General features: G+C 42.3%; 1 protein-coding gene across 1 annotated transcript in view; it reads right to left on the bottom strand.

Moving 5' to 3' along the window:
* Positions 1-2082: 2082 nt before the first annotated feature.
* LOC143277839 (dynactin subunit 6-like) overlaps positions 2083-20848 on the bottom strand; it is a 23802-nt gene continuing 5036 nt past the window's right edge. Inside the window, exons 4-8 of the mRNA XM_076582753.1 lie at positions 17242-17321; positions 14653-14700; positions 13109-13251; positions 8820-8917; positions 2083-3846 (exon numbers count right to left, since the gene is read on the bottom strand). Of these exons, the coding sequence (XP_076438868.1) occupies positions 8825-8917; positions 13109-13251; positions 14653-14700; positions 17242-17321 (364 nt within the window). The 3' untranslated portion in view covers positions 2083-3846; positions 8820-8824. The remainder of the gene's footprint in view (positions 3847-8819; positions 8918-13108; positions 13252-14652; positions 14701-17241; positions 17322-20848) is intronic.

Raw genomic sequence — 20848 nt, forward strand, 5'->3', positions numbered from 1 at the left:
TTGGGGGGACAAATCAAACGAAAAGCACAATAAATACCTACATTACTGTATTCAAATATAATCCTGTCAACAGTATGAACATGACAAAAGAATATCTGGGCCAGAAATCTTGGTGGTCTGATACAACAAGAACCAAAATCCTGAATTTAAAAAGAAAAGTGGACGCACTGATTAATGTTACTTTTTTTTTTTCCAAAGCAAAGAAACTCTGTTAGCCATTCCCGAATTCCACTTACTTGCCACTGTGCAACTTTTTATCTTCAAAGCATTTCCATACACCCAAATATTATTTTGTTTGTTTCCAAATCAGATGAACCTCTGGGCAACCCAAGATAATGATGTGTAAACAACTGAAAGTAATTGAACACTCTTAACTCACTCAGTACGGCCAGTCCTCTCTTCTCCTCTACACAGACCCCTCACATGTCCAGTGGGTGTCTGAATGACCCAACCTTTAGCTTCCGTCGTCAGAATTGTGGTATTCTTTGTCAACATTCACCTCTTCAGTATAAGAGCCTTCCGCTTGCAATATTTTGATGATGGTAATTGGGGTGAAACGCTGTTAACGTCGTCTCTTTCGCCGTTGGTATGGTGAGAGTTAAACAGATGAAATGAGTGAACACCTATTTTTTGAGGCAACACTTTCTGACCGGTCTATTTCTGTGTCTGCATTTCAGTTTCCTGCAGTAGGAACACACACACAAAAAACATTACAAAATAAATTTCTTAAGTTTAAGTTGTTCACAATCTCAACCTTGTTTCTCCATGCATCTGTCTATCGATGAGCAAGAATGTATCAATTTCCATCAAACATCTTTTCACAATCTAATGTACTGACAATATCAGTTATGACTAATCAGTTTTAAGTCTCAGAGCAGCAAAACTTTTAACACATTTAACTCTTTCCATACGAACGGCGAAAGAGACGACGTTGACAGCGTTTCACCCCAATTACCATCATCAAAATATTGCAAGTGGAAGGCTCTTATACTGAAGACGTGAATGTTGACAAAGAATACCACAGTTCTGACGACGGAAGCTAAAGGTTGGGTCATTCAGAACACCCACTGGACATCCGAGGGGTCTGTGTAGAGGAGAAGAGAGGACTGGCCATACTGAGTGAGTTAAAGCGTTAAACAATAGTACCGTAGCCAAGCATACTATGAAGCTGGATGCAAAAAAACAAAGGGAGCTCTGAATCCAGAAAAAAATCTCTGACCTACTTCCCTAGTTTTCTTATACACACTCCTCTGGACAAGGGAAGTTCCTCGGCATACAAACAGGCAGATTTACACTCCTTGTACCTATATATTACATTGCCCACTCCCTTCCGCTAACTCTATATTGCACTTTTTTTTTTTTTTTCAATCTTCACTGCAATCATCCACCAGAAGACAAGGCAAACACACACACATACACACACACACACACAAACATACACACACACAAACACACACACAAACATACACACACACACACACACAAACATACACACACACACAAACACACACACAAACATACACACACACACACACACAAACATACACAAACATACACACACACACACAAACATACACAAACACACACACACACAAACTTTTTCTTCCCCTGCCACCAGCACACATTCAACATGCCGCACATTAATTTTCTGTGAGACTTTCACCATAACTCTCATGGCATGGAAAACAGCTTAACAAAACACTCTCTTCAGTGAGCATACACTTACAACAAAGGCACAGTACAGACAGGACTCACACAGAACACGTTACAGAACATTTTCCCTGAAAAACTAAAAAAAAAACCCCAAAACTATGTCACTGATTATATATAAGCAGAGGCATATTCGCAGATGTACTCACGCACACACATACAAGTACACATTCACACACACACACACACATAAATACACACATTCGCTCTCTCTCTCACACACACACACACCCCCCCCCACACACATACACACGAACCAGCGCAGCCACACACACACACACACACACACACACATACATACGAACCAGTGCAGCCACACACACACACATACATACATACACACACACACACACATTCCCTCTCACACACACACACACACCCACACACACAGACACACACACACACACACACACATACATACGAACCAGCACAGCCACACACACACACACAAACTCACACACATACATGAGTCGCACACACATCACACACGCATACACACACACACACAAACTCACACTCACTCACACACATACATGAGTCGCACACACATCACACACGCATACACACACACACACACACACACACACACACCCAACCATAAACATCCCAACCATAAACTTAACACAGGCAATGTGTATGACAACACTGCATTGCTCCACAACCAGTGGGAGACATTGGTCAAGGCGAAGATGAAGCTGAATAAGCAGATGTGTTGGTCCACCAGTTGGGTTGACAAGAAAGTTCAGGCATACGTTTTGTGAGACGCATGCATGCTTGTGAAATCAGGTCAAACTTCAGTTGATCATAAGCAGCTGGAAATCAACCTCTCTCTCTGTGTCTGTTCTAATCTGTCTGTCGGTCTGTCCATCTCTCTTTTTCTCTCTCTCACAATCTGTGTGTGTGTGTGTCTCTCTCTCTCACAATCTGTCTGTCTCTCTCTCTCTGTCTGTCCTTTTCTATCCCTTACAATCTCTCTGTCTGTCTGTCCATCTCTCTCTCTCACAATTTGTGTGTGTGTGTGTCTCTCTCTGTCTGTCTTTTTCTATCCCTTACAATCTCTCGGTCTGTCTGTCCATCTCTCTTTTTCTCTCTCACACAATCTGTGTGTGTGCATGCCTCTCTCACAATCTCTCTCTCTCTCTCTCTCTCACACACACACAACAGTGGCAGATATCATTATCTCTTCCACACCTGCCTTATACCACCCATCCAAAAACACACTCGCCTCTAGTTTGCACAGTTAACACGGAATCATTTCTTCACCCCCACCTCACCCCCCCCCCCCCACACACACACACACAAATAACAAGAATCAGAACACACACAACCCCCTCAAAAAAAACCAACCAAACAAACAAAAACAGAACAATTCAAGGCCTTCAAGACTCACTTGTGGCAAATTAAGTCCCCTAGCATTAATTACAGAGTAATTTCCTTTTTTTACTATCTGCACCAAAACGTTTGCAAAATAAATAAAACTTCCATGCTTAGCAAAAGAAGTTCCTGTTTGAACAAAAAATGATATTAATGACTGCTCTTGTTGTTGTGTCAGAATATCAGATCAAAGTGCCAAGTTTAGAGAATACAAAAAATATAAATATAACAGTAAATGCAGTTTGCATATAATTAGGCTTCATTTTTTTATTTTTTTGTGCCCATCCCAGAGGTGCAATATTGTTTTAAACAAGATGACTGGAAAGAACTGAATTTTTCCTATTTTTATGTCTAATTTGGTGTCAACTGACAAAGTATTTGCAGAGAAAATGTCAATGTTAAAGTTTACCACAGACACACAGACTCACACAGACAACCGAACACCGGGTTAAAACATAGACTCACTTTGTTTACACAAGTGAGTCAAAAAAAAAAGTTCAACCCCTCCACCACCCAGCAGCCTCTAGTCAATGAACTGAAATGCAAAGGACAGAGAGACAGAGAGAAAGTTTTCAAACTACGCTGATCACAAAATGGAACTGGTGAACCACCCAAGCGGAGGGCTGCCGAACGTGTTTTCACTGCATCACCGATGATGCTGTAAAGTTCTGTGATGTGTTCTGGGAACGTGGCCAGAAAAAAACCGGATCTGGCGGACGAGGTAACATTGTTCGTGTCCACGCTTGTCTGTCACATCACAACCTGCAAAGACACACACACACACACACACACGCACACTTCTGCTGCAGTCAATGTGGAGGTTAAGATAAGCATAACTTTATTTTCACAAGTCAGAGAAACTTGGTCAAGTGCATTGTCACCACATAGACAAGTAAACAACATGGAAACCGTAACTGTTATAAAAAAAAAAAACAACCAGCTATTACCAATACAACGAGACAAGAAAATATCACAAACACTGTTTCATACATTCATTCCACACACTGCTGGTAATATTTTAAACATAAAAGCAGAAAGAACTGATGAACATTACTTTGAATATATGAGCATAATGTACTATATTACACACTGACTATAGATTAGATAAGAAAATAATAATAATAATAATACTGTACATTTATATAGCGCCCTTTCTCACTAAGAGCTCAGAGCGACTTTAGCATGAAAGGAAAATATTACAAGTAACATAAAACATTCATGGCCACTCTTTCTCAAAAAAACCCTCACCCCACTCACACTCTCCCTTTCCCACTCTACATACATCCAAAGTGAGCTGACATGGGTGGTGTTGGAGAACAAGGAAGCTGAGAGGTTTTAAAAAGATGAGTCTTTAGTGAAAAGAAAATCATGATTATCTCACAAGGAGAAATTTACATCAGGTGCGGCAAAACACAGCCAATCAGCCAACACACACACACACACAGACACACACAGGGGAAAAGAACATTCAGCGTTACTTGATTACACAGGAGTAATGATCTAGTATCAACAGTGTTTTTACCTATGACTATTTCTGTGGAGACAAATAAGTCTTGCCCTGTCGTCCGTAAAATCCAGAATCAACAGTGTTTTTACCCATGACTATTTCTGTGGAGACAAATCTGTCTTGCCCTGTCGTCCGTAAAATCCAGAATCAACAGTGTTTTTACCCATGACTATTTCTGTGGAGACAAATAAGTCTTGCCTTGTCGTCCGTAAAATCCAGTATCAACAGTGTTTTTACCTATGACTATTTCTGTGGAGACAAATAAGTCTGCCTTGTCATTCGTAAAATCCAGTATCAACAGTGTTCTTACCCATGACTATTTATGTGGAGACAAATAAGTCTTGCCTTGTCGTCCGTAAAATCCAGTATCAAGAGTGTTTTTACCTATGACTATTTCTGTGGAGACAAATAAGTCTTGCCTTGTCGTCCGTAAAATCCAGTATCAACAGTGTTTTTACCCATGACTATTTCTGTGGAGACAAGTAAGTCTTGCCATGTCGTTCGTAAAATCCAGAATCAACAATGTTCTTACCCATGACTATTTCTGTAGAGACAAATAACACTTGCCTTGTTGTCCGTAAAATCCAGTATCAACAGTGTTTTTACCTATGACTATTTCTGTGGAGACAAATAAGTCTTGCCATGTTGTCTGTAAAATCCAGAATCAACAGTGTTTTTACCCATGACTATTTCTGTGGAGACAAATAAGTCTTGCCTTGTTGTCCGTAAAATCCAGAATCAACAGTGTTTTTACCCATGACTATTTCTGAGGAGACAAATAAGTCTTGCCTTGTCGTCCGTAAAATCCAGAATCAACAGTGTTTTTACCCATGACTATTTCTGTGGAGACAAATAAGTCTTGCCTTTTCGTCCGTAAAATCCAGAATCAACAGTGTTTTTACCCATGACTATTTCTGTGGAGACAAATAAGTCTTGCCCTGTCGTCCGTAAAATCCAGTATCAACAGTGTTTTTACCCATGACTATTTCTGTGGAGACAAATAAGTCTTGCCTTGTTGTCTGTAAAATCCAGAATCAACAGTGTTTTTACCCATGACTATTTCTGTGGAGACAAATAAGTCTTGCCCTGTCGTCCGTAAAATCCAGAATCAACAGTGTTTTTACCCATGACTATTTCTGTGGAGACAAATAAGTCTTGCCTTTTCATCCGTAAAATCCAGAATCAACAGTGTTTTTACCTATGACTATTTCTGTGGAGACAAATAAGTCTTGCCATGTTGTTCGTAAAATCCAGAATCAACAGTGTTTTTACCCATGACTATTTCTGTGGAGACAAATAAGTCTTGCCCTGTCGTCCGTAAAATCCAGAATCAACAGTGTTTTTACCCATGACTATTTCTGTGGAGACAAATAAGTCTGCCTTGTCATTCGTAAAATCCAGTATCAACAGTGTTTTTACCCATGACTATTTCTGTGGAGACAAATAAGTCTTGCCTTGTTGTCCGTAAAATCCAGTATCAACAGTGTTTTTACCCATGACTATTTCTGTGGAGACAAATAAGTCTTGCCTTGCTGTCTGTAAAATCCAGAATCAACAATGTTTTTACCTATGACTATTTCTGTGGAGACAAATAAGTCTTGCCTTGTTGTCTGTAAAATCCAGTATCAACAGTGTTTTTACCCATGACTATTTCTGTGGAGACAAATAACACTTGCCTTGTTGTCCGTAAAATCCAGTATCAACAGTGTTTTTACCTATGACTATTTCTGTGGAGACAAATAAGTCTTGCCATGTTGTCTGTAAAATCCAGAATCAACAGTGTTTTTACCCATGACTATTTCTGTGGAGACAAATAAGTCTTGCCTTGTTGTCTGTAAAATCCAGAATCAACAGTGTTTTTACCCATGACTATTTCTGAGGAGACAAATAAGTCTTGCCTTGTCGTCCGTAAAATCCAGAATCAACAGTGTTTTTACCCATGACTATTTCTGTGGAGACAAATAAGTCTTGCCTCGTCGTTCGTAAAATCCAGAATCAACAGTGTTTTTACCCATGACTATTTCTGTGGAGACAAATAAGTCTGCCTTGTCATCCGTAAAATCCAGAATCAACAGTGTTTTTACCTATGACTATTTCTGTGGAGACAAATAACACTTGCCTTGTTGTCCGTAAAATCCAGTATCAACAGTGTTTTTACCCATGACTATTTCTGTGGAGACAAATAAGTCTTGCCATGTTGTTTGTAAAACCCAGAATCAACAGTGTTTTTACCCATGACTATTTCTGTGGAGACAAATAAGTCTTGCCATGTCGTCCGTAAAATCCAGAATCAACAATGTTTTTACCTATGACTATTTCTGTGGAGACAAATAACACTTGCCTTGTTGTCCGTAAAATCCAGAATCAACAGTGTTTTTACCCATGACTATTTCTGTGGAGACAAATAAGTCTTGCCCTGTCGTCCCTAAAATCCAGTATCAACAGTGCTTTTACCCATGACTATTTCTGTGGAGACAAATAAGTCTTGCCCTGTCGTCCGTAAAATCCAGAATCAACAGTGTTTTTACCCATGACTATTTCTGTGGAGACAAATAAGTCTTGCCTTGTCGTCCGTAAAATCCAGTATCAACAGTGTTTTTACCTATGACTATTTCTGTGGAGACAAATAAGTCTGCCTTGTCATTCGTAAAATCCAGTATCAACAGTGTTTTTACCCATGACTATTTCTGTGGAGACAAATAAGTCTTGCCTTTTCGTCCGTAAAATCCAGAATCAACAGTGTTTTTACCCATGACTATTTCTGTGGAGACAAATAAGTCTTGCCATGTTGTCCGTAAAATCCAGAATCAACAGTGTTTTTACCTATGACTATTTCTGTGGAGACAAATAAGTCTTGCCCTGTCGTCCGTAAAATCCAGTATCAACAGTGTTTTTACCCATGACTATTTCTGTGGAGACAAATAAGTCTTGCCCTGTCGTCTGTAAAATCCAGAATCAACAGTGTTTTTACCTATGACTATTTCTGTGGAGACAAATAAGTCTTGCCCTGTCGTCTGTAAAATCCAGTATCAACAGTGTTTTTACCCATGACTATTTCTGTGGAGACAAATAAGTCTTGCCTTGTCGTCCGTAAAATCCAGTACCAACAGTGTTTTTACCTATGACTATTTCTGTGGAGACAAGTAAGTCTTGCCATGTCGTTCGTAAAATCCAGAATCAACAATGTTCTTACCCATGACTATTTCTGTGGAGACAAATAAGTCTTGCCTTGTTGTCTGTATAATCCAGTATCAACAGTGTTTTTACCCATGACTATTTCTGTGGAGACAAATAAGTCTTGCCTTGTCGTCCGTAAAATCCAGAATCAACAGTGTTTTTACCTATGACTATTTCTGTGGAGAGAAATAAGTCTTGCCATGTCGTTCGTAAAATCCAGATCAACAGTGTTTTTACCCATGACTATTTCTGTGGAGACAAATAAGTCTTGCCTTGTTGTTCGTAAAATCCAGTATGAACAGTGTTTTTACCTATGACTATTTCTGTGGAGACAAATATGTCTTTCCTTGTCGTCCGTAAAATCCAGAATCAACAGTGTTTTTACCCATGACTATTTCTGTGGAGACAAATAAGTCTGCCTTGTCATTCGTAAAATCCAGTATCAACAGTGTTTTTACCCATGACTATTTCTGTGGAGACAAATAAGTCTTGCCTTGTTGTCCGTAAAATCCAGTATCAACAGTGTTTTTACCCATGACTATTTCTGTGGAGACAAATAAGTCTTGCCTTGTTGTCCGTAAAATCCAGATCAACAGTGTTTTTACCCATGACTATTTCTGTGGAGACAAATAAGTCTTGCCTTGTTGTCTGTAAAATCCAGATCAACAGTGTTTTTACCCATGACTATTTCTGTGGAGACAAATAAGTCTTGCCTTGTTGTCCGTAAAATCCAGTATCAACAGTGTTTTTACCCATGACTATTTCTGTGGAGACAAATAAGTCTTGCCATGTCGTTTGTAAAATCCAGAATCAACAGTGTTTTTACCCATGACTATTTCTGTGGAGACAAATAAGTCTTGCCTTGCTGTCTGTAAAATCCAGAATCAACAATGTTTTTACCTATGACTATTTCTGTGGAGACAAATAAGTCTTGCCTTGCTGTCTGTAAAATCCAGAATCAACAGTGTTTTTACCTATGACTATTTCTGTGGAGACAAATAAGTCTTGCCCTGTCGTCCGTAAAATCCAGAATCAACAGTGTTCTCCTTACCACGACTATTTCTGAGGTGACTGTGCCTTGGAGACTTTCTTCAGGTAGTGGTAGTTGGGCAGGATCTTGGTCAGGAAGTCAATCTGCAGGTTCTGGGCCTGCACACACCAGGGACAACGTGCAGCGGTGGCTCAGCGGTAATGCGGGCAGACTAGGAAGCGGAGTGGGTCCGTGGGTTCGAGCCCCACGTACGCGCAGGGAGTTTTTACTTCCCGCTCCACCACACCTTTCAACGGTGGTCTGGTCGCTAGTCATTTTGGATGAGATGCGTCCTCCAGAGAAGGGAGATGATCTTAGCGCACTGCATCTGTGTGTGCGAGTGTGTGTGTGTGGGTGTGGGTGTGGGTGTGAGTGTGTGTGTGTGTGTGTGTGTGTGTGTGTGTGTGTACGACGTTCCGCAACCTCTCTGTGTGTGTGAGTGTGTGTGTGTGTGTGTGAGTGAGTGTGTGTACGACGTTCCGCAACGTGTGTGTGTGTGTGTGTGTGTGTGTGTACTACGTTCCTCAACGTGTGTGTGTGTGTGTGTGTGTGTGTGTGTACTACGTTCCTCAACGTGTGTGTGTGTGTTGGTGTGTGTGTGTGTGTGATGCGGCTGTCCGTGGAATGTGACTGATTGTGATACTTCCCTGTCTGTGTACAGTACATGTCTGTGTGTCTCTCTGAGTCAGGCCTGTCTCTGTCTGTCTGTCTCTCTGAGTATCAGTCTCTGTCTTTGTCTGTCTGTCTGTCTCTTTCTCTCTGTCTCTTGTCTTTTCTGTCTTTCTCTTGCTCTCCTTATTTTCTCCCTCTCCACAAGACCTCAACTCACTGAGCCCTGTGCCTGAGCGTTGTTCTGGCATCAAAATTCATTGCATTAAAACGGTTTCCACATGTAGCTTGGAAGGAAACACCCCCCCCCCCTCCCCTCCCCATGTATACTTTCTGTGTTTTTCCCACATTAATACGGCATGGACTCCTACAAAGGCTGATACTACCCAAGGTTGAATGGTTAAAGTCGACGGGCGCAAAAGCCGAATGCTTAAAGCGTTGGACTTTCAATCTGAGGGTCCCGGGTTCGAATCATGGTGACGGCGCCTGGTGGGTAAAGGGTGGAGATTTTTACAATCTCCCAGGTCAACATATGTCCAGACCTGCTAGTGCCTGAACCCCCTTCGTGTGTATATGCAAGCATAAGATCAAATACGCACGTTAAAGATCCTGTAATCCATGTCAGTGCTTGGTGGGTTATTGAAACAAGAACATACCCAGCATGCACACCCCCGAAAGTGGAGTCTGGCTGCCTACATGGCGGGTTAAAAACGGTCATACACGTAAAAGCCTACTCGCATATATACGAGTGAATGTAGGACTTGCAGCCCACGAACGCAGAAGAAGAAGAAGATGAATGGTTTAAGTAGTGGTCTTGGTGCTCACCTTTTGGATGAGATGATAAAACGAGGTCCTGAGTGCAGCTTGCACTTTTGTGCATGTAAAAGAACCCAGGGCAACAAAAGGGTTGTCCCTGGCAAAACGTGTAGAGAAATTGTCCACGCTGATGGTAAAACAAAAACATTTGCAGACAGAACAGAAGAAGAAGAAAAAAAAACCCAAAGAAATATGGGTGGCACCGTGCTGTGGCTATGTGCACTCACTGGGGGGAGAGCAGCCCGTTGAAATGAAATGAAATGAAATTATGGTGCTTAGAGCCTCGCCGACCACTAAGGCCATCTCAAGGCTATCGCCACGTTAATAAGACTCTCACTGGGGGGAGAGCAGCCCGTTGAAATGAAATGAAATGAAATTATGGTGCTTAGAGCCTCGCCGACCACTAAGGCCATCTCAAGGCTATCGCCACGTTAGTAACTACTACAAGGGTAAAAAAACACACCAAAAATCACTGAATATATAAATGTTTCGTTGTTAACCCATTCTTCTTCTTCTTCGTTCGTGGGCTGCAACCCCCACGTTCACTCGTATGCACACGAGTGGGCTTTTAGATGTATGACCGTTTTTACCCCGCCATGTAGGCAGCCATACTCCATTTTCGGGGGTGTGCATGCAGGGTATGTTCTTGTTTCAATAACCCACCGAACGCTTACATGGATTACAGGATCTTTAACGTGCGTATTTGATCTTCTGCTTGCATATACACACGAAGGGGGTTCAGGCAGGTCTGCACATGTGTTGACCTGGGAGATCGTAAAAATCTCCACCCTTTACCCACCAGGCGCCGTCACCGTGATTCGAACCCGGGACCCTCAGATTGAAAGTCCAACGCTTTAACCACTCGGCTATTGCGCCCGTCGTTAATCCATTCAACACTTGGGAGAATACAGCCTCCGTAGGCTTCCATACCATACTCAGGCAGAAAAAAAAACACAGAAAATACGCTGATTCCCCCCACAAAAAAATTACCTGTGTACACATCTAGAAATACTATACAAGTAATATTTTCTTTGTGGTCTACGCAAATAACGGAACGTAAAAAACTGTTTCAGTGAGACGAATTTTGACACCAGAGCAATGCTCAGAGAGTTAACTCTCTCCATACGAACGGCGAAAGAGACGACGTTAACAGCGTTTCATCCCAATTACCACCATCAAAATATTACAAGCGGAAGGCTCTTACACTGAAGGGGTGAACGTTGACAAAGAATACCACAATTCTGACGACGGAAGCTAAAGGTTGGGTCATTCAGACACCCACTGGACATCCAAGGGGTCTGTGTAGAGGAGAAGAGAGGACTGGCCGTACTGAATGAGTTAAGAGCTGCCATGCCAGACTGCAGGGCAAAAGATGCTGTCGTGTGTAAGCAGACCCCATCCTGGACGATAACAATCTGAATGAATCGTTTTCTTTACACGGCGTCTTCTGCACCTCGATGAGCCGTACACGTTCCACCCACACAGTTCATGCACTGCTAATTGAGCGTGTCCACACATACACACACACAGGCAGGCACACACACACACACACACACAGGCAGGCACACACACACACACACACACACACACAGAGGCAGGCATACACAGGCAGGCACACACACACACACACACACACACACACACACACACAGAGGCAGGCAAACACACACACACACACACACACACACACACACACACACACACACACACACACACACACACCAAACCCAGACAACAAAATCCTAAAACCATCACAACACCACCAATTCTGAATCAATCATAACAACAACAATAAACATCCTAAAAACATCACAACAACAACAAACATTTCAAAACCATCAAAAACAACAAAAACAACAATCTTGAAACACCACAACAACAATCCTAAAACATCACAACAACAATCCTAAAACATCACAACAACAACAAAACCCCTAAAACCATCACAACAACAACAACAATCCTAAAACCCTCAACACAACAACAACAATCCTAAAACAATCACAACAACAACAATCCTAAAACCCTCCACAACAACAACAATAATCCTAAAACCCTCCACAACAACAACAATCCTAAAACCCTCCACAACAACAACAATAATCCTAAAACCCTCCACAACAACAACAATCCTAAAACCCTCCACAACAACAATCCTAAAACCCTCCACAACAACAACAACAATCCTAAAACCCTCCACAACAACAACAACAATCCTAAAACCCTCCACAACAACAACAATCCTAAAACCCTCCACAACAACAACAACAATCCTAAAACCCTCCACAACAACAACAACAATCCTAAAACCCTCCACAACAACAACAATCCTAAAACAATCACAACAACAACAATCCTAAAACCCTCCACAACAACAACAACAATCCTAAAACCCTCCACAACAACAACAACAATCCTAAAACAATCACAACAACAACAATCCTAAAACCCTCCACAACAACAACAATCCTAAAACCCTCCACAACAACAACAACAATCCTAAAACAATCACAACAATAACAATCCTAAAACCCTCCACAACAACAACAATAATCCTAAAACCCTCCACAACAACAACAATCCTAAAACCCTCCACAACAACAACAATAATCCTAAAACCCTCCACAACAACAACAATCCTAAAACCCTCCACAACAACAACAATAATCCTAAAACCCTCCACAACAACAATCCTAAAACCCTCCACAACAACAACAACAATCCTAAAACCCTCCACAACAACAATCCTAAAACCTTCCACAACAACAATCCTAAAACCCTCCACAACAACAACAACAATCCTAAAACCCTCCGCAACAACAACAACAATCCTAAAACCCTCCGCAACAACAACAACAATCCTAAAACCCTCCACAACTCCTCACCGGTGGCCTCTCTCGCTGCACACGGCGGTGACACTTGCCGCCGTAGATGACAGTGTTCTCCGGCAACCGCTCCCCCGTGGTCACATGACAGGCGGCGCCGATGATGCAGCCCGACGACAGCTCCACCTGGGGGCCAACGTAGGCTGACAACACGACGTTTCAGTTCCAGTTTCAGTTTGATGAATGATATGAACACTAACGACGGGTGCAATAGCCGAGTGGTTAAAGCGTTGGACTGTCAATCTGAGGGTCCCGGGTTCGAATCACGGTGACGGTGCCTGGTGGGTAAAGGGTGGAGATTTTTACGATCTCCCAGGTCAACGTATGTGCAGACCTGCTAGTGCCTGAACCCCCTTCGTGTGTATATTCAAGCAGAAGATCAAATACGCACGTTAAAGATCCTGTAATCCATGTCAGCGTTCGGTGGGTTATTGAAACAAGAACATACCCAGCATGCACACCCCCGAAAACGGAGTATGGCTGCCTACATGGCGGGGTAAAAACGGTCATATACGTAAAAGCCCACTCGTGTGCATACGAGTGAACGCAGAAGAAGAAGAAGAAGAAGAAGAACACTAACGTAACGCCTACCCTCAGTTCGGAGACCAAGCTCTAAGCGCTTTGCAGAACCACACAGGGTCATTTGCACCACAGGCTGCCTACCTGGGTAGAGCCGACTGACGGCTGTGTTGGGGTACTCACCATCCATTTCCTAGGTCAATCAGTCAGTTTTAAGTCACGCACTGATACACGCAAGGGGGTGTCACGGCGTTCGGACAAATCCATCTGCACTACATCACATCTGCTTGGCAGATGCAGCATAACCCAACACGCTTGTCAGGCCTCGAGTTCATGCACATGTGTTTGTGTGTACGCATCAGAGTGGAAGGCCTCTGTAGAATTTTGCCAGAGGACACTTTTGCCATGGATTCTTTTCTCTTTTTTTTTCTTCCTTTTCTTTCAATGCACCAAGTTGAGTGCTGCACACAGGACCTCAGGTTATCGTCTCATCGAAATGACTGGATGCTCAGTTCTTCTTCTTCTGCGTTCACTCGTATGCACACGAGTGGGCTTCTACGTGTATGACCCTTTTTACCCCGCCATGTAGGCAGCCATACTCCGTTTTCGGGGGTGTGCATGTTGGGTATGTTATACTCCGTTTTCGGGGGGGTGCATGCTGGGTATGTTCTTGTTTCCATAACCCATCGAACGCTGACATGGAGTACAGGATCTTTAACGTGCGTATTTGATCTTCTGCTTGCATATACACATGAAGGGGGTTCAGGCACTAGCAGGTCTGCACATGTGTTGACCTGGGAGATCGGAAAAATCTCCACCCTTTACCCACCAGGCGCCGTCACCGTGATTCAAACCCGGGACCCTCAGACTGAAAGTCCAACGCTTTAACCACTCGGCTATTGCGCCCGTCAATACAATACAATACAATATGAACTCACACACACACACACAAAAAAAAAGACCTAAAAGGCTTGATCAGCGCTTGACAGGGAAACATGGGCAACGACAGCAGCAACGATCATTACCTTTCGACTCAATCACGTTGTGATCCCCCACCTTGACTGCATCAATTTCTGAGCACAGTGTCAGGGAAACACAACAACCAGTGTCACAAACTCGTCATCGTTCACACAGCGTTTTCGCTATTATTCCTTGAGACTGTTGGACTTTTTTTTTTAGGGGGGGGGTGGGGGGGGGGGGGGGAAGAAAATGTAGTGAACAACTCGATAAATATGGCAAACAGGACAGACATGGCAAACAACTTTTCCATCAGTAAAGATTTTTTTTTTTTTTTTTTTTTAAACAAAGATGACACTTTTTCTTTGACCCTTCAATGTCCCAGGATGCAAATTTCCGTCCACTTCCTGTGTGCAAAAAAGTGCCCTATAAAAGAAATTTCTGTCCATATGACGTAATTTTCCATAACTGGGTAGCGTGTTCATTTTTCTTTCTTAGAAAAAAGTATAGGTTATATTAACTTTCAGTAATTTCCATACTAGAAGTGTTTTTTTTTCTTAATTTTATTATTACCCTCCTTGACCAAAACATCCGTTGGTAAACTGTTGTCACTGAGCATAAAATGGACTCGGCACTAAAAGGGCCAAGTCAAGAACATTTTGAAAATCAATTTCTTTCTTTTTCAATATCCAAGCTTAGCAACAGCAACAAAAAAAAAAAGTTTTCTGATTCATTTTCCTTCATGATTACAGACAGGCAAGAAGCTAGCCGTATGAAGAGCACAGGTACAGGAGTCATGATGGCTGCCGGAAAAAGAGGGCGATAACCAGCGGGACAAAGGGGAGGTTACCTACTTCCGGGAGGTTATCGGCCGTAGTTTCGTCTGCTCCGCATGGGCGGATAGTTTGCACAGGACAGGAATGTCAGACCCCTGCCGGAGTCTGCACTAGTTGGGTCACGGTTAAGTATGTGTAATTAAAGTTATTTTTTCTGGCAGTTACAGGCATTTAAAAAAACAACTTGTTTAATTAAACATACTTAACCGTGACCCACTAGTGCAGACTCCGGCAGGGGTCTGACATCCCTGTCCTGTAGCAAACTACTCTCCGCCTATGCGGATCCGTCCGGACCTGGGGGAGACCCTCCCTTCGGGGGTGAAGAACAGAAAGGAGGAATCTGTGCTGTGCAGACTGCGTACGGGGCACACTTTTTTTACTCATTCTTACTTGTTGAAGGGGGAGGAGGCCCCTCGATGCGTTCCCTGTGACGAGCCTCTCACCGTGAAACACGTGCTCCTTGACTGTTGGGATCTGCATGACGTTAGACGCAGACATTACACGGCGGTTTCTTTGAAGACTTTGTTTCGTGATGTCCCTCCGTGGGCGCTGATGGACTTCTTAAAAGAAGTGAACCTTTTTAACCAGATTTGAAGGTTTTAAACTATGGAAGTTTTTTTTTTAACTTTGGAGTGGAAAGTTTGAAGTGGTGACTCGTTTTAATTGGTTGGTTTTTTTTAGCCTTGTAGCAGTAATTGACGCGGCGATAGCCTTGAGATGGCCTTAGTGGTCGGCGAGGCTCTAAGCACCATAATTTCATTTCATTTCATTTCATGCGGAGAAAACGAAAGTAGCTACGGCCGATAACCTCCCGGAAGTAGGTAACCTCTCCTTTGCCCCCCGTGACTAGCACCCTCTTTTTCTGGCAGCCATCATGACGCCTGTTCCTGTGCTCTTCATACGGCTAAGTTTTCGAAGTTAACTGTAATATTATCCTACCTCGGCTATATCTATTGAACTGGTACTTCTGCTATAATGATGATAAACTAGAACTAATATCCCTGTGTATCTGCAAGGCAACGACTACACACAAATAACATCAACTTTTTGACCAACAAAATCTAAACATGAAATGAAACGACAATGAGGCAAGGAAAGTTAAATGATTCAACAACGACAAAGAGTGGTAACTCTCTCCATTAACAAGGCACACAACTTCAAGTCAATGCTGCTCATGCTACTGATTCAGCAGGTAAATCAAAGGTAAATCAAAGGTACATTGGAACAAACCCAGACACTTCCTAAGAAAAGAAAGCTCCGGGCTTGTCCCTACACTGATCGTTTGACAAGTGCACACAGCACGAATGACAGAAGAAATGCGCCAACACAAATTAGCTTTCACTGTGTGTGTGTGTGTGTGTGTGTGTAGATATATAAAAATGGAACAAACTGCGAGTTGCAGTGTGAAGTGAGTGGAGTGATGGCCTAGAGGTAACGCGTCCGCCTAGAAAGCGAGAGAGAATCTGAGCGCTGGTTCGAATCACAGCTCAGCCGCCGATATTTTCTCCCCCTCCACTAGACCTTGAGTGGTGGTCTGGACGCTAGTCATTCAGATGAGACGATAAACCGAGGTCCCGTGTGCAGCATGCACTTAGCGCACGTAAAAGAACCCACGGCAACAAAAGGGTTTGTTCCTGGCAAAATTCTGTAGAAAAATCCACTTCGATAGGAAAAAAAACAAATAAAACTGCACGCAGGAAAAAAATACAAAAAAAACGGGTGGCGCTGTAGTGCAGCGACGCGCTCTCCCTGGGGGAGAGTAGCCCGAATTTCACACAGAGAAATCTGTTGTGGTAAAAAGAAATACGAATACAAGGATACGAGCTCCGACTTCAAAGACGTTGTTGTTGCCGATGATCATCACCTGGCTGTTCTTCTTCTCCTCCCCTCCCTCAGGGAACCTGCAAAAACAGAGCACAGTGTGTTCACCGACACGATAAGTCACTGACATGGAATACAGCTGAGGGGAATAAAGTTCGATTTCAAAGAGAAACAAGAGAGGCAAGGCCTTCAAGACTCGCTTGTGATACACTTTAAAAAAAAAAATCTAATCGTTAAAATGTGTTCTGTATTTGTTATTATAAAGCTTCGCGCTAAAAAAAAAAAAAAAAAAAGTCCTAACCAGATTCGAATTAAGTCCCCTAGCATTATTTACAGAGTAATTTCCCTTTTTTTTACCCTCTGCACCAAAACGTTTGCAAAATAAATAAAACTTCCATGCTTAGCAAAAGAAGTTCCTGTTTGAACAAAAAAATGATAATAATGACTCCTCTTGTTGTTGTGTCAGAATAAGAGGTCAAAGTGCCATGTTTAGAGAATACAAAAAATATATAACAGTAAATGCAGTTTGCATATAATTAGGTTTCTTTATTTATTTTTTTGTGCCCATCCCAGAGGTGCAATATTGTTTTAAACAAGATGACTGGAAAGAACTGAATTTTTCCTATTTTTATGCCAAATTTGGTGTCAACTGACAAAGTATTTGCAGAGAAAATGTCAATGTTAAAGTTTACCACGGACACACACACACACGGACACACACACACAGACAACCGAACACTGGGTTAAAACACAGACTCACTTTGTTTACACAAGTGAGTCAAAAAGGAAATTTTCTATCTAAAATTACGTTTAAATAACATACTTACCGTGACCCAACTAGTGCAGACTCCGGCAGGGGTCTGACATTCCTGTCCTGTGCAAACTACTATCCGCCTATGCGGAGAAAACGAAAGCAACTACGGCCGATAACCTCCCGGAAGTAGGTAACCTCCCCTTTGTCCCGCTAGCTAGCGCCCTCTTTTTCCAGCAGCTATCTCGACACCTATTCCATTTCAAGGAGAAAACACACTTTTAATGTTTCAATTTGACTGTTTAGATTAGTAATGAATACTGACAAGCAAGCACAGTCTTCAACACATATACACACAATCTTTTGTGCATATTCTTCTTCTTCTACTTTCAACAGCTGCAACCCTCATGTTTGCTAGTAAGCATGAGTGAGCTTCTGACGTGCATGACTGTTTTTAACCCGCCATATAGGCAGCCATATTCCATTTTCAAGGGTGTGCATATGGTGGATATGTTCTTGTTTCCATAACCCACTGAAGGCTGTCATGGTTTACATAATCATTAATGTTCATATCTAATCATCTTCATGCATGTGTACACATGAAGCTGGTTCAGCCGGTAGCAGGCCTGCACATCAGTTGATCTGGGAGACTGGAAAAATCTCCACCTTTTACCCGCTATCAGCTGTGACAGATTTCAACCCAGGACCCTCAGAATCAAACTGAGTACAATGAGCATGTAAAAGGGATGAAACAGTCACAAACATAAAAGCAAAAGGAGGAGTTTGTATTATACTCCATGTTTGGTGTCATATACTGTTCTGTCATATACTGTACCATGTCAAACTGATGCAAACTAGGCGTATCGGTTTACTCTGCTTGGCCAAATTTCGTGCGGCTAACAGTGAAAAGACGAGCCGTCTTGCCCGGTCCGCTCTTCGCCAATCAAACGCCTCTAAAAGCTATAAGCGCTGAATCATTCCTTTGGCCAAGGCTCTCCACGCCATCTTGTCAGGTTTACGCTCTGTCTCGTCTTACACTTTTTTTTGGCTATTAAGCGTATTCATTTGGCCTTACTTTGCTGCATGCGGCTTGTCTGTATTGTATTCTTACATTGTGTGTACTCGATTCGACTCGGCCCCCTCGATGCGTTCGTTTTTCTCTACCTCTAAGTCGATCCTGTCTTTCCTTTTAGTTGTCACAGCCCATGAATGAAGAAGAAGAAGAAAAAACATGGATCTCTTGCTGTGGAAGGAAAAGTGATCACATGGTCCAGAGATCAGGTTGGGTTCAACAGACAATAGGTCATATGACCGGAAGAACATAAAATCAATAGGTCATTTTGAAAATCAATAGGTCAAATATCAGAAGTCCACTTTCAGTTTTCCCGGAACTGCACTCGGTTAATGCAAAAGTGGGAACGCCAATTCTTCTCGCCGAAGCTCACAAAAGGCAGCGATAAAGATTCGTTTCGGATTTCGTTTCATCACGGATCTGTATTTTAATAAACCAGTTTATAGTCATTTCCTGTAGGAGCAGACGACAAAGCGATCGCGATCGTTAACCCCTTCACTGCTAGTACGTTTTGCTATGGCGTATGCTGAGAAAATTTTCAGAAAAACAAGAAAAACACGCCAATGATTTTAATTTGCTTATATTTCAAAAAGTACTGAAGATAAGTGCATAAAAGTATATATCAAATGAAAGGAAAATGAACCAAGATTTTGTTTTTGATACTCACATGTTCAAATAATGAGTCAATCTAACAGAAAAATTCCATAAAATGCATTAATAAAAAAAATTGGGACTGTCATTCCACCATGTAGGTGCTACAATATCACCCAGGTTATTAATCTGTCTTTCTTGTGACTGTTGTGATCAACCACACACACTGTCAAGGCTGAGCAACAGTGTCCAGGTGCATAAGACACCAAAACAGTCCACACAAAGAATGAAAAGGGTGTACTCACCCAGGATCTATCGCCAGTAAAAACCCAGTGTGTGGTACTTGCAGAAACAGTCTTCAAGACACAGTGCTGGTTTGCTGGGGCAGTCTGGGCAGTAGAACCCCACATCCTTTCTTTGTCCTTTCTTCCAGCAGACTTTGCACCTCCTTTGTGGCCAGGCCTTCTGTGGGGTAGGTGGGATGAAGTGTCGTCCACACAAGACAAACAGCGTGGTCATCTTTAGCAGTGTCTTGGTCACCAAAAATCATGGCACTAATTACATCCTTCTGAAGTCCAGGAGTGTACTGTTGTTGCCTGCTTTTTTGTAGAGGATGTGTGCATTCAGCATGGCAATTTGTAGAAAATGCACACACAGCTATTTGTACCACTTCAGGGTTTTCCTTGTGACATTGTAGGGATGCAGTTGTTGGTCATGATGGTCCATGGCACCCATGTTTTTGTTGTAATCCAGAATTGCTGGAGGCTTGTTTACTGCCCTTTGGTCTTGCTGCTGCTGGTCTTCAGCTGTAGGTTTGTGGCAAGCTGTCAACTCCTGATGATCCAGGATGAACATCATGATCATCACCATGCTGCATACCTGAAACACATTGCATAAAAGACTAAGTTTGTTGGGTTTTGGGTTTGGTTTTTGGTTTTTACATATAAAAAGATCATGAAATGGTACCATTTTATTTCTGATTGTTTTCAGAAGCATTGTTTTCAGAAGCTGAAATACAAACACACACATACCTACCCCACCCCCCACCCCAAACCCCCAAAACACACACACACTGAAACTGGTTCATGGTATGCCACACCCCCTTCATTCTCTCTTTCTCATACAAAACAAAATGACAACACACACACACACACACACACACACACACACACACACACTTCTACAAGTGTTGC

This window comes from Babylonia areolata, chromosome 35 (assembly GCF_041734735.1).
Source record: "Babylonia areolata isolate BAREFJ2019XMU chromosome 35, ASM4173473v1, whole genome shotgun sequence".
Classification (NCBI taxonomy): Eukaryota; Metazoa; Mollusca; class Gastropoda; order Neogastropoda; family Buccinidae; genus Babylonia; species Babylonia areolata.